The sequence below is a fragment of the Eublepharis macularius genome, chromosome 1, assembly GCF_028583425.1.
Source record: "Eublepharis macularius isolate TG4126 chromosome 1, MPM_Emac_v1.0, whole genome shotgun sequence".
In the NCBI taxonomy this organism is placed as follows: domain Eukaryota; kingdom Metazoa; phylum Chordata; class Lepidosauria; order Squamata; family Eublepharidae; genus Eublepharis; species Eublepharis macularius.
In genome coordinates this window covers 234,126,174-234,140,039 of record NC_072790.1, presented here as the reverse complement: position 1 = coordinate 234,140,039, position 13,866 = coordinate 234,126,174, and the positions used below count along the sequence as shown (strand labels likewise).

The 13,866-nt window shown below is 47.7% G+C and overlaps 1 protein-coding gene across 1 annotated transcript in view; it reads left to right on the top strand.

Moving 5' to 3' along the window:
* FERMT3 (FERM domain containing kindlin 3) overlaps nucleotides 1-13,866 on the top strand; it is a 52,964-nt gene that overhangs the window by 21,602 nt on the left and 17,496 nt on the right. Inside the window, exons 3-8 of the mRNA XM_055000131.1 lie at nucleotides 4,960-5,193; nucleotides 5,737-5,862; nucleotides 6,418-6,586; nucleotides 8,877-8,979; nucleotides 11,927-12,034; nucleotides 12,191-12,325. Coding sequence (XP_054856106.1) covers nucleotides 4,960-5,193; nucleotides 5,737-5,862; nucleotides 6,418-6,586; nucleotides 8,877-8,979; nucleotides 11,927-12,034; nucleotides 12,191-12,325 — 875 coding nt within the window. The remainder of the gene's footprint in view (nucleotides 1-4,959; nucleotides 5,194-5,736; nucleotides 5,863-6,417; nucleotides 6,587-8,876; nucleotides 8,980-11,926; nucleotides 12,035-12,190; nucleotides 12,326-13,866) is intronic.

Genomic DNA, 13,866 nt, shown 5'->3' with positions numbered 1-13,866 from the left:
CCTCTTTGGCTGGAGCCCCACTGCCACTGGAATTTACAATTTGGCTTTGCACCCGATCGTCGTTATTTTGGCTTTTCAAGTTTTGTTGTGTGCCTCACTACTTTATTTGGGCTGTTGGAGCCGCCGACAGCTCCAGCAACTCCAACTGTCCTACCGTTTGGATCATTACAATCCCGACCTCCTTCTGCCTTAAGGGTTATTCTTGGCGCCCCATTCGTTTTATTTATCCCTTGCTTGTTTCGTCAGTTATGAACTATGCTTGTATTTTATTATGTGTACGGATCCTGAACCGGCCCCATGGACGCTTTGCTGCCGGACACCGCTCCGAGGCCCTCTTGTGGACTAGGGGGGGTCATATTACTCAGCCTCCCCGCCCACGGCCCGTCTCCAAATGACCGCCAGCAGCGCCACCTCCATGAGGACTAGAACTGTGTGCCTGGAGCCCTTCTCGCCGCCTGCCGACCCTGCTCTGCGGATTGACGCAGACAGCAAGGGGGGGTGGAAGTGTGTTTTGGAACACATGGACTAAGCTTGCTTGTTTCTGTAAATATGCAACCCAGTCCAGCAGCTGTACTGCGGACTGAGCCATCTGTGATCATTGTTGCCCTATTGTTTTATGAATTTCTTGCCATTGCTTTTCATGAATTTTACTCCCATGAATTTAGCCCCGAACTAGTCCCTCCCTCTATCTACTGCAAGTGCGCCCATGATCTTCCCATGAACTGGGACCCCTTTTATCACCCCCTATTAACTTTATCCCTATGAATTTGATTTTAACCTTGTGAATTGCCTTTTTAACCTGACTCCCTCCGCCGAGGTAATTCTAGCATATCTATTATTTTATGAATTTGGGTTTTAACTGAGACCCCTCCTGTGCTGCCTCTTTTACTGGGTATTTAAACATTGGTTTTAGCCTGTATGAATTTGGTTTTAATTTGACTGTATGAATTGGTCTTTTAATTGCGGAGTTTATTTTTCTGCCCCTATGAGCCCCTCCGCCGCTTACCCCTCATGAATTGTTTCCCCGCACTTGCTTTTACTATTGCTTCTTTTATCTATGAAATTGGTTTTAACTTCCTGAATTATTGTTTTAATCCTATATATGTATTTATGATTTTAACCATTTATGAATTGCTCCACCCTCTATGAATTGGTCCATGCCTGACTTGCACTTTCCTATATGAATTATTCCCTCACCTATGAATTCTGCTTTTAACTTCCTATGAAGTAGCCTGCTTTTATTCTTACATTCATGAATTGTATCCATGAATTGCCTTTGCTTTTAATTCTATGCCTATGAATTAATCCATGTATATGAATTGCCCCTGGTTTTTAGTGCTTTTAATCCACCATGAATTACGTATGAATTACCTTCATCCATGTATTGATCAATGTACACAAATATGAATTATTGCTATTTATATGCATGAATTGCTCATTGCTGCCTATATCACTATGAATTACTATTGCTACTATGTATTCTGACGATTGCACTTAGCACACCCCCTGGTGTGAACCCAGAGACCTGCAGCCCATTGGCTGATCTAAATTGCACTTATTCGGTTAGGTGGTTCTCCAAACTAAATTTTTGAGTGACGCCTCCTCCCCCTTCCCTTCCCACTCCTTCTCCGCTCGAAGCTCGACCACCGGACATTGCCGACCACCTCGCCTTTGAAGTCAAGTTCGGAGACCCGCGCGCCTGACGTCACGGGGTCTCCGAGGGGGGGAATTGTTGCCAAGTAGGCCCCCTCCCCTGCTTTAAAGCCTGCTATGAACTGTGTTAAAGTTTCCTGCATTACTGTTTCACTGCTGCACCAAAGACTGCTTTGCACGTGTGTGCTCTAGTACACGTGCCAGTTTCCTGTCTGCTGTTTTATTACCTTGCTGCTGCAATAGACTGTGTAGTTCACTGACTCCATGTTTGGATAACTGCACAAAAGGACTCTCTTTCTGGGCAGCCCTGCCCTGACCTGTATCTGGATTTCCCAGTGTGAGCTTTGGACTCTGTTACAAGTGTGCCCCGTGCCTGCATTGCCATCTGCCACGGACCGCGCCTGTTCCCTGCTTTGGACTGTGTTAAAGTTTCCTGCATTACTGTTTCACTGCTACACCAAAGACTGCTTTGCACGTGTGTGTTCTGGTACACGTGCCAGTTTCCTGTCTGCTGTTTTATTACCTTGCTGCTGCAATAGACTGTGCAGTTTACTGACTCCATGTTTGGATAACTGCACAAAAGGACTCTCTTTCTGGGCAGCCCTGCCCTGCCCTGTATCTGGAATTCCCAGTGTGTGTTTGGACTCCGTTACAAGTGTGCCCCGTGCCTGCATTGCCATCTGCCACGGACCGTGCCTGTTCCCTGCCTTGGACTGTGTTTTAAGTGTTGTTCCCCCTGCCTCCATGGAAGCCTGCCTCATATGGGCCCAAGCCGCTGCTAGCAGCCGGGCGCCTGCCGGGGAAACCTCCAGCGAGCCTGGCTAGGCGCTCCCTGGTCAGTTCCCGCCTGGAGACTCCCGCGGGCCGGTCGCCGAGCTTGCCCTCGCTACCGGGCAGCCTGCTAACCAGCCCCAGCTATGCCCAGCCGGCATCCATGTTCTCAGGCACCCAGAAGACCCAGAGGAAAAGACTGCTTTGGGAAGCCATTTCGGCGAAGCAGACACACCACGTCCGCAGTGAGAGTACCTCGCCCCGCTCTGCATATCTTAGGAGCCGCCCCGGAGAAGGATCTAAGTGCCGACCATCCCAAGCACTTAGAGAATGCATCTCAAAGAAACCTCCGCATTCCAGAGCTGATGACATCAGGACAAGCCCTGTCCGCTGGAACATCCTTTCAGCCCACTTGGATTTCCCCCTCCCTCTTTTGTCCCCTCTTCCTGAGGTGTCACTTATCGCAATCTGATTACCAAAGTGGCCCATCCAAGCCATTCAGTAACCCATTAGAACCTTTGTTTTAATCTGTGAGAACCACCAAGTACAGCACCAGCCCCAGGGTACATTTTGGGGTATTTAAGCTGGTCTCCCAGACCACTCGGTGCTCAGGCCATTCCCTATCCAGACCTCCTTGCTGTCCGTCTGTGGTCCCAGTGCTGGCATTGGGCCACCCTCGCTGCTGTGTCTCTGCTTCGCCCCAGGATTGTGAGTATTTCCCTTATCATCGTTGGGAACCCGCTAATGCGAAAGTCTCTATATTTCCTACTCTGTGTTTCTTAGGTCTTGTATGTTCTCTTGTATGCTTGTGCAAGTTTAGGCTTACGCCACACTGAATACACGTGTTTGGAACCTATTTGTTGTCTGCCTCTTTTTCACTAGAGTGTCTGGGATCGGGACCTCCGTATACATAGGATATGATCCGCGCTTAATATTAAGTTACAGACTGCTATAGCTAATTCCCCATTATAATAAAGAGCAGTTCTGGTAACAGCCGAGGTCCTTTCCCTCCCCAAACTCCACTTTCTCCAGGTTTCACTACCCAGATCTCCAGGAATTTCCCACCTTGGAGCTGGCAACCCTACCTCTACTGCCCCCAAGGCGGCAGCTCCCATGCACCCACCCTGATGCCAGCAGTGCAGTGGGGGACTGTGGGACCCAGAGCGAGTTACCCCCCCCCCATGCCAGAGCAGCCACACAAGCCCTCAGACTACACACCAGCAGGTTACCCATGCAAACTGCACACAGCAGCCAACAGTGTGTGCGGAGGGGAAGGGGGTGGAGTCCAATAATGTGGGGTCAGCCTCCAAAGTGCCCTGAGACCCCTCCTATGTTTTGCACTGAACAAAGCAATTCAGGAGTCCAGTGTCACCAGAAAGACCAACAACGGTGATCCCAGCATGGCATCCTTGAGTCAGAAGCCACCCTCTAGGACATGAGAAGGGGCAGCTCTAGGTAGAATCCCCAGATGGGATGGAGGTGGGGCAGGGAGGGTTTTGGAACATCCGTGGAGCTAGTCTCATCCAATCACAAACCTACAGACAGGGAGAGAGTTGTAGAACACCCCAGATTTTACTGAACAGCATATCCTGAAAAAGTCCTGATGAACTGAGTTGCCATTATGCAGTGGGAAAGCAGGAAATACATCCAATAATAATATCCAAGCCTGTCCAAATAACACACATTAGTGATCAAAATCGGGATTGTTCAAAGTGTTTCATTTGCATAATCTCGATCATTGTTACAACATCCTTGTAAGGCAAGCCAGGGTGGTAGTAGTCCCCTGTAGCACAGATGGGGAGCTAAGAACATGACAGAGTGATTGCCCAAGGCCCTCAAATGGATCTGTGGCTGAGGCAACCCAGGTTTTCCTCACATCTTCAGATGACACACAAAACCTGAGTTTAAGTAACTGTGATCAATGGGATTGTCCATGTGTGGGTCACTGGTTAGGGTTTGTCAAACCAGAATTGGTTTGAAGTTGATTTATTAACCCTGGTTAATCTTAGATATGGTTTCACATGATGGTGGAATGCAGACATCTCCAGCTACAGAGATTATGAAACAAAGCATTTGCCAAGAAAAACCAAGATTTGAGTGATTGTGTGGGAAATGAATTCTGGGTTCACAAACTAACTGTACTTACACTAAGCCATGGCAGGGTATATTGTCTGAAACTGAGTTTCTGCCATTGCACAGCCCTCTATCTTGCCAGTATTGTGTACCCTCTCACAGGCTGCTGTTTGCTGGTGTTTACACAGGCACAGAATTTTGATCTTGCTTCTGTTTTGGTGGCCCCACAGATCTTTGGATCTCTGGCTTTTGCACTGATGCCACAGGGCCCTTGTATAAGGATTTATGAAGCTACATTATTCCAACTCAAAGTGCTGGTCAATCTAGTTGAGTGTTTTCTGCTCTTACTGGGAGAAGGAGCATTCCCAATGTCCGATCCTCAGCAGGGATAGAACCTGCTTTGCAAGAAAAGTACGTGCTCTGTCACTAAGTTTCTCCCCTTGCTTTCTCTTTCTCCTCTAGAGCTGCAGCGGGACTGGTCAGACCATGCCCTATGGTGGGAGCAGAAGAAAATGTGGCTCTTGAATACACACTGGAGTCTGGATAAATATGGGGTTTTGGCTGATGCCCGCTTGCTGTACACGCCGCAGCATAAACCAGTGCGTCTGTCCTTACCAAACCAGTGTGTCGTTCGTATCCGAGCCAACTTTGCCCGGCCCGTCTTCAGTGCAGTGATTGACATCTGCAGGGTACTTGGTGAGCACCCCGTGAGGTAGAGGGTGGCATGGGGGCATCGAACTGGGCGTTGAACATCCCTCCACAACTCTTTATTCCTATTCTACCCCAAGGGCTCCTATTTCAGGATCTGAGCACTTTACTTTCAGTGCTTCCAACTCTGGCATACCTTAACCCTTACAAAAGAAGCTTCCTGAACCTTGAACAGCTGAACAAATGACAGAAGTTGGCTTGTGGTGTGGGGGCAAGACAAGACATACCTCCCAGTACATCCTCTTGTAAAAAGCCAGCCATCCTAGCTCCATTCTCTTGTGCCCTGGTCACCTGCCCCCCCCAAAACTTTTCCTTACAATAATGAGGACTAGCAACTTAGCGAGCTGGAATTTTTAAGAAAAAGGATGGGTTTTAGCCAAGCTCTTTGCAGATTCATGTCCAGATCCCAAATTTGAGGCATGAAAGTTACAGGGAAAGATGGGGCAAGGGGGTAGTGTGGATTGCAGGAGACCAGGAAAGGATATAGCGATAAGTGTGATCAGCCAAGGGGTTAATACAGCCCCCCTGCAGGTATCCGTCATCCCGAGGAACTGTCGTTGCTACGTGCACCTGTGGAGAAGGACAAGCGGAAGCAGAAGGAGAAAGAAGGAACTGCCACACAGACCTATGACCTGACAGGAGTGCGGCTCCCAACAAGTGAGTAATTTGGAGGAGGCCAAGTGAGCATGTGCAATAGCTAATATTTATTTATGAATCTGAATCATGTCTATCCCGCTATTTCCACCAATGGTGTTCAAGGTGGCATACAGAGAATTAAAACGATATAAAAAAATTAAATGACAATATAGTAATTGCATATGCACATCGCATATTAATAATAATATCATAATGATAACATTCAATTTATAACAACTTAACGCCTGCTCAGAGCAGTTTACAAAGCCTGTTATTATTATCTCCACAATAACAATCACCCTGTGTGGTGGGTGGGGCTGAGAGAGCTCCGAGAGAGCTGTGACTGACCCAAGGTCACCCGGCTGGCTTTAAGCGGAGGAGTAGGGAATCAAACCCGGTTCTCCAGATTAGAGTCCTGCCGCTCTTAACCGCTACACCAAACTGGCTCCCTGCAGAGATCACAATGTCCACTTTCTAAGACAAGGACCATCTGGCAGTCCTTCTAGAGAGTACAGGTGAAACACACCGACTTCTTTGCCATCTCTGAACCTTCCCTCCAATTCATCCTGACACCAGATGCAGAACAGCAGCTCTTCCGCGGGATGCCTGCTCACTTTTCGGACAGCGCCAACACCGAAGCCTGTTACAGGATGCTGTCGGTCAGTCAGACCGGACTGACGCCAGAGCAGATCTTGCGCATGCACCGGCCAGGATCCTTAGTTGAGAAGACTCAGATTAACAGCAGGTAAGGAGGAGGAGTGGGGGGGAGGCATGGGGGGGGGATGAGGTAGGCATGGGAGGAACAGAGGGATGGGACAGACGCATTTTACGGGGGAAAGGGGCACCTATAGAACCTGCCACAGACTTGCCAGCTCATTGAACACAAGAACATGGATTGCTTTGCTAGATAAGAGACTAACGATCCTTCTTGTCTGGCGTTCTCTCTTTCACTGCAGCCAGCCAGTTCCCCCTTAGGAAGCTATCAAGAAACATGGAGACAGCCAATCCCCAGTTTGTTGGCTGTGTATTACGCTCTTTCAGCCAAAAATTGGCTGCCAGAGCAGCTTGTAGCAATTAAAAGATAACACCGTTATCAATTACGCTTGATTGTTAATGAGATCTTAATCCAAGCACTCTTTCATCATGCTGGGCCGTTGCCTCTTCTTCTTCTGGCCCCGGTGGTGGGAGGGAGCTGTCCATGCTGCCCCAAGCCTAGGTCTGAGTGGCCCCATTATCCCAGTGTGCCTCTTTTGCTTGGTTCACCAAGAGTCTCTCTGCACATTACTAAGTACCTAGAGACACTCAAGTGCAGTATTGTATGTCTATTCCTCAATTCAGGCGCAGGCTGTTCTTGCTCAATGCACACGAATGCCGATTTCAGGGGAGCTCCCTTTGTGTGCCGGCATCCGCAAGGGATTCTGAAGGGCAAAGCACCAATTCCGCGCTGTTTTTGTTGCGAGGACAAGTACTGTAGGCTCCTTTAAATTGCCAATTTGCATTTCTTTAAGGTGTGAGAAAGTGTCAAGATCTGCGTTTCAATGAATGGGTCTGGGGGAAACTGGGATACTTTTTGCAGTCGAGGAGGAACTGATATCAAACATGTGACACAGAGCAAATTCAAGTGTGACTGTGCACGCGAGTGCATGGAAGGTTGGAGGGGGACACATGAAACGAGGGTCACTTGAGTGTTCCTAGGTACTCAGTAATGTGTAGAGAGACTCTAACAGTGCAATCCTATAGAGAGTTACTCCAGTCTAATTCCGCTGACTTCAATGGGCTTAGACTGGAGTAACTCACCATAGGATTGCATTGTAAGTCAGGTTCCCATCAGTCATGCAGCAGCTGCATAGAATGGCTTTTAAAAAATAAAGGCGAGTGCAAATAGGCTTAGGATGCCACCACAGAGGGGAGGAAGGGCTCCTATCTTCCCCCCTCCAAGTTATTTACCCATGCAGAAACAGTCTGGGAGGAGCTATTTCCCTGTTTTAGCTGCTCCATGTGGAGTATTCTGTGTACGTGAGCAGCAAAAACCGGGAAATAACTCCCATGCCCGAGCACTGTTTCTGTGCCTTTGGGCTTTCCTTTATTTTTAAAAGCCGTTCTCCACAACTGCTGTGTGGCTGCGGGAACCCAAGTTGTGTTTGGGGAACCCAGACCCAACTCATTAAAAACCTAGATGTGTAGTTTGGCCCTTTTTGAAGAAATATTCCTCTTCTTCCTCACACTAGGAAAACCTGTTAGAGAGATCCTGTCATTGGTACGCATGGACATGATCTAGGAAGATGCATTCCCCTCATTTCTCTCACAGGAGTGCCTCTTCTGATACATTGCTTGTTGTGATATGTAAGGGCATGATCTAAGCAGAGGCATTCCCACCTCCTGCAAACAGAAGGGGATGTTGCTTCTAAGACTAATACATATGTGTAACAAAAAGGGGCTTTTTCTTCAGCATTGTTACTCATACAAATGTCTGCAGGATTAACTGATTAGTCAACTAAGATATCTTTAGTCACAGGAGATGAATTACACAAGGACATGCACGCGAAGGGAGTCGCAATGTTAGCTGGGAAGGTGAGTTTTAAAGGACAGATGGGAAAGCTTTGTCAATTTCCCCTCTCTACAGAGCCAGGGGAAAGGCATCCTCAGAGGGTTTGTTAATTTCATCTTTGCCTCCTAACTCAGCTTCAGCTAACATTGCAACTCCCTTCACAGCATGTCCTTGGCTGCTTCCACACAGGTTGGATAATCCACTTTCAATACTCTTTAGTGAACATTTGGAACTGCTTTTCCATTTGTGGAACAAAAAATTCACTTCCAAAGGATTGCTAAAGTGCGTTGAAAGTGCATTATTCAACGTGTGTGGAAATGGCCCTTGTGTAATTTGTCTCTTCTCGCTTAGCTCTAGCGAGATTACCAAATGCAAGCTGTGCGTGCTTTTCCTTACAAAGCAGACCCCTCAAAAAATGGGACGAAAAGTTGCAACAAAGCTAGTTCCTCAATCGGTCTTCATGTTTGCTCACTTCCTGCTTCCCCAGGTGGTTGGATTCCTCGCGGACCTTGCTGCAGCAAGATATCAAGGAAAACGATCATCTGTGGCTACGCTTCAAGTACTACAGTTTCTTTGACCTAGAACCAAAGGTCAGTGCCACCTCCCTCCCCACAGAAACAGGCCCCCAGTGTCAGACTATGGAATCCCAGTTATCCAAAGTTCGTCTCCCCACTCTGCAAGAAGCACAAGGTTTCTTGATTTCAAAAGGTTTATTGGAAGATTATGCTCAGGATACAGGTGTCCACATTCCAAGGGTTTGCGACTCTTGGCTGAACGAAAGCTTTGTTGAGAATGACACATGAAATGAAAGTAACAACATTTCAAACACCCATTCCCAGCCTCCCCCCTTAGTCCTGTCTGCGAAGGCATGGGAAGACGAGGACATCAAGGTCTTTGGCCGGAAGGGGCTGATAAGAATTCTTCGCTCCCATGGATATATGCGGCCTGGGCACCACCTGGGCCTAGAGGGAGGGAAACTAAACAACTATAGATTATAGCAAAGTAAAATGGCGTAACTCTGGCTAGAGGACTGACAAGCAAACTGACACTCTGACACCCAGTCTCGCTGCTTACGTCCTTATCACCTCCGCCCCAATTATTCTGAGCGTTTGTACAGAGGCCAAGTTGTATTTTATTTATTTAAAATATTGTCACCCAACACTGTTTTGAGGGCCGTGGCAGCATCATACATCAAGGAACATAGTGCTCAGCAGGTGTAAAATCAAGTTTTTTAATCTTCATGATTGTCAAGCTAAACGTGAAAACATGTTAAAAGAAAATTTTGTATAAGAGGAGCCTTGTTGGATCAAACCACTGGTTCATCTAGTCCAGTATTGTGTTTCATACAGTGGCCAAGCAGTTGCCCCAGAAGGCCAACAACAAGGCATAGAGGCTGAGGCCTTCCCCTGAAGTTGCCCAATGTGCCCCATCTCCTTTTAAAGCCATCAATGGCTGATTCCGCACATGTTGGATAATGCACTTTCAATGCACTTTAGCAATCATTTAGAAGTGGATTTTTTGTTTCACACATGAAAAGTTCAGTTCCAAATGGTTTATAAAGAGGATTGGAAGTGCATTATCCAATGTGTGCGGAATGCCTCTGTGTGATTCCGCACATGTTGGATAATGCACTTCCAATTCTCTTTATAGATCATTTGGAACAGATTTTGTTGTGTGCGGAACAAAAAATCCACCTCAAACGATTGATAAAGTGCATTGAAAGTGCATTATCCAACGTGTGCGGAATCAGCCTATGTTCAAGGCCATTGCTATAACCTCTGGCAGTGAATTTTGCAGAATTTTAAGTTGAAGATTTCAGACGGCTTTCTACTATCTCAGGACTGCCCGTTCTCGTAGCAAGCCATGCAACATCTCTGCTTCTAGGATCAACGCATATTAATTGTCCCCACCTGTAGACTAGTTAGGACAGTTTTATGGCAATGGAACAGACTTCCTGAAGTGGTTAGGATTAGGCTTCCACTTGGTTGAGATTCCAGAAGCTGCATAGGGCAGAATTATTCAGGAGGGCTTTTGACACTACCACCTAATTTTTAATTATAGAAGTCAGTTAGGGGTGTTGTTTTTTGGATTTATGAAAGAGTGGATGATCTAAGACTACCAGAAGACTCCAGAAGAAAGGTGACATTTGAAACAGGGATTGCCAGATTTTAGCCACTATGCTACATTTGACTGATGTCAACGTTTTTAGCACGTGGTGTTTCAAAACACACTTGGATTTGGGTACAGGCTACAGGCAGGGCTGCCAACTTCAGCTGGGGACATTCCGGGAGATTTGGGGCTGGTGCCTGGGGAGGAAGGAGTTTGGAGAGGGAGTTCAGCAGGGGAAGTGATCCCCTCCAAAGCTGCCATTTCCTTCAGGGGAACTGATCGCTGTAGGCTGGAGATCAGCAGGAGAACTCCTAGCCTCTCCTTGAGCTTGGTAAACCTAGCTACAGGCCCTGTAGTACAGGGAATCAGGGCTCATTTCGAGGGGGAACACGCAGGAACGCAGTTCCAGCAGTTCCCCAAAGAGGTCGCATGTCAGGTGGCCCCGCCCACCTGATTCTCAGCCATTTTGGGCCCGTTTCAGCCTGGATTGGGGCCGAAACGGCCCAGATCGGGCATCTGATGGGTGGTGGATCACTCTCCTGTTCAGCAGTGGCCCAATCCATTTTGGGCCCCTTTTCAGCCATTTTCAGCCCCTTTTTGCCATTTTGGGCCAATTTCGGTCCTGAATGGCCAGGATTGGGTCCAAAACAGCCAGGATAGATGATGTCAGGGGGTGTGGCATATGCAAATCAGTTATGCTAATGACACATTTCCAGTGATGTCAAGGGGTGTGGCATATGCTAATGATTTATGTTAATGAGTTATGCTAATGAGTTCCTCCAGCTCTTTTTCTCCGAAATGACCCCTGCAGGGACTGAATTACCAGTTTGCAAAGGTTCCTTGGAGTGTACATTTTCTCTTTCCAATGCGTAAGTCAGATGTTAGAAATCTTATATCTGCATGGGTTTGGACATGGGGAAGTGACCTTTCTCTGGCCTTTCTATGACCTCAAACAGTTGGTGTTAATCAGGTGAAAGTTCTACTGAACTAGGTGGACATAAAACTAGGCAGCTTTATGTATGTTTAGTGATAGGAAGGAAGAGTTTAGTGTGGCCATACGCCTGCCCACTTCTCTCCTGCTGGCACTCAGTTGGGTGGTTGGAGAAAAATGGGGAGGGCAGCATTGAAAGACTGTCCCACAATGCTGCAGCATCACTCCCCAGAGGCGTAAAAGGAAGTGATGTCACTGCACCATAGGATGCTCTAGGATTTATCCAAAACTCTGTGGTGTTTATGGGATGCTGTTACAGTACATTCCACTGCTGCTATTCTCCCAGGAGTTGCCAGTCCTGGGAGTTATCAAGGCTGGCTGCCCTAGAAAAAACTTCACCTTTGGGGATTTTCTTTACTGCTGAGCATTTAAAAGCAGGGCAGAGCATGTCATGTGTAAGTCATTCAGCCAAACCGTGGTGTTCTTCTTGCACCCAGTATGATGCTGTGCGGATCAACCAACTGTATGAACAGGCACGCTGGGCTGTGCTTCTAGAGGAGACAGATTGTACAGAGGAAGAGATGGTGGTCTTTGCTGCTTTGCAGGTAAGGTTCTCTTCTCCCTGCCACCCCAGAACGATTGACTGTGGAATGGCTAGCGGTTAATTCTGGGATTCTGGACCTTTATTTGAGAGGCCCGTTGAGTGTCAATCACTTGGTGCCAGCATGTCAAGCAGAACCTGTTTCTGTCATCCGTTCCAGTATCGGATCAACCAGCTGTCCCTGAACACCAACCCTGCAGACCACGCTGGAGACTCCGGCCTCGATGACTTGGACGCAGCTCTTGCCACACTGGAGGTCAAACTGGAAGGAAAATCAACAACTCTGAATGTTCTGGTGAGTTCTGATATAGGCGTGGTCTTCCTGTACGCTGAGCTGATGGAACAGGACATGCCTCCACCATAGCATTCCAAGGCCAAACTGTTGAAGTCCAACTGAAGGTCCTGAAGGTCACACAGAACAGCTAATACATTTTAAAACTGAAATAACAGGCAGAATCCATAGCTCAGCAGAGTATATGGGGGTCCCCCCCCTTGCCAAGGCCATTTGGAATTAAAGGGTACAAGCAGGGCTTTTTTCTGGGAAAAGAGGTGGTGGAACTCAGTGGGTTGCCCTCAGAGAAAATGGTCACATGGCTGGTGGCCCCGCCCCCTGATCTCCAGACAGAGGGGAGTTTAGATTGCCCTCTGCACCGCTTGGCGGTATGGAGGGCAATCTAAACTCCCCTCTGTCTGGAGATCAGGGGGCGGGGCCACCAGCCATGTGACCATTTTCAAGAGGTTCCAGAACTCCGTTCCTCCGCGTTCCCCCTGAAAAAAAGCCCTGGGTACAAGCGAATCTCCAAAATAACAAGAGCAAATAAGCCTGAAGAACTTCTTATGACAGGGTGTTCTGCAGAGAGGGGGACACCATGGAGAAGTTCTCAGTGGTGGCCTCTCATCTTTGGAATGCCTTCTCCGGGGGAACTGATCTCTGTCACCTGGAGATCAGTTGTAATTCCAGGAGATCTCCAGGTGGTGGCTGAAGATTTCTTGGAATTACAACTGATCTCCAGGTGACAGAGATCAGTTCCCCTGGAGAAAATGGCTGCTTTGGAGGGTGGACTGTATAGCATTACACCCTGCTCAGGTCCATCCCATCCTAAAACGTGCCCTCTCCAGGCTCTACCCACAAAATCTCCAGGAATTTCCCTTCCTGGAGCTGGCAACCCTACTTCCACTTGAGGCTCACCTGGCACCTACCCTACTCTGTTTTAGCACCAGAACAAAGCAGTTCTTTTTACCTAGGATTTTATCTGAAGTGCCAGCTTATCCTTATGGTGATTATAACATACTTTGTGTTGGATCTAGGACTGCCATTTTCCCACCAGGGGCGAGGGATCCCAGAAGTAAGGTAGGACCACGAGGTAGGGCTCTCCCCTGCACTACCTTCCTTTGGATCCTATCATTCTTACCAAGTCTTCTTCCAACAGAGAAAGACTTCCCTCTGTTAAAACTTTACTTCATCCAAAAAAAAATCATTCTTCCTTGGAAGCAGGCTTTCTCTGGTAAAGGAAGACTTAGCAAAGAGTAATAGGAACCAGCTTTGAGGAAGGAAGTCACAGGACCCAACCCTGATTTCTAAACACAGCAATATTGCATGAGGGAGTTGAACCTCTCTGACTGTAGGACACTTGTGGGCGGGGGGGATCTTTGCAGAAGGTCGTGGCATTTCCAGTTAAAAGGATTTTGTTTAGAATTTAGACCACTTTTCTCTGCCTTAGATCCTGGAGAACCAGCCAGAACAAATGATAGCTAGATGACTAATAGTACACTGAAGGACATGCTTTGCACACACAAGTCCTTTCTCTGCCCAAGTCCCTAGAAGAGTGCCTGCCT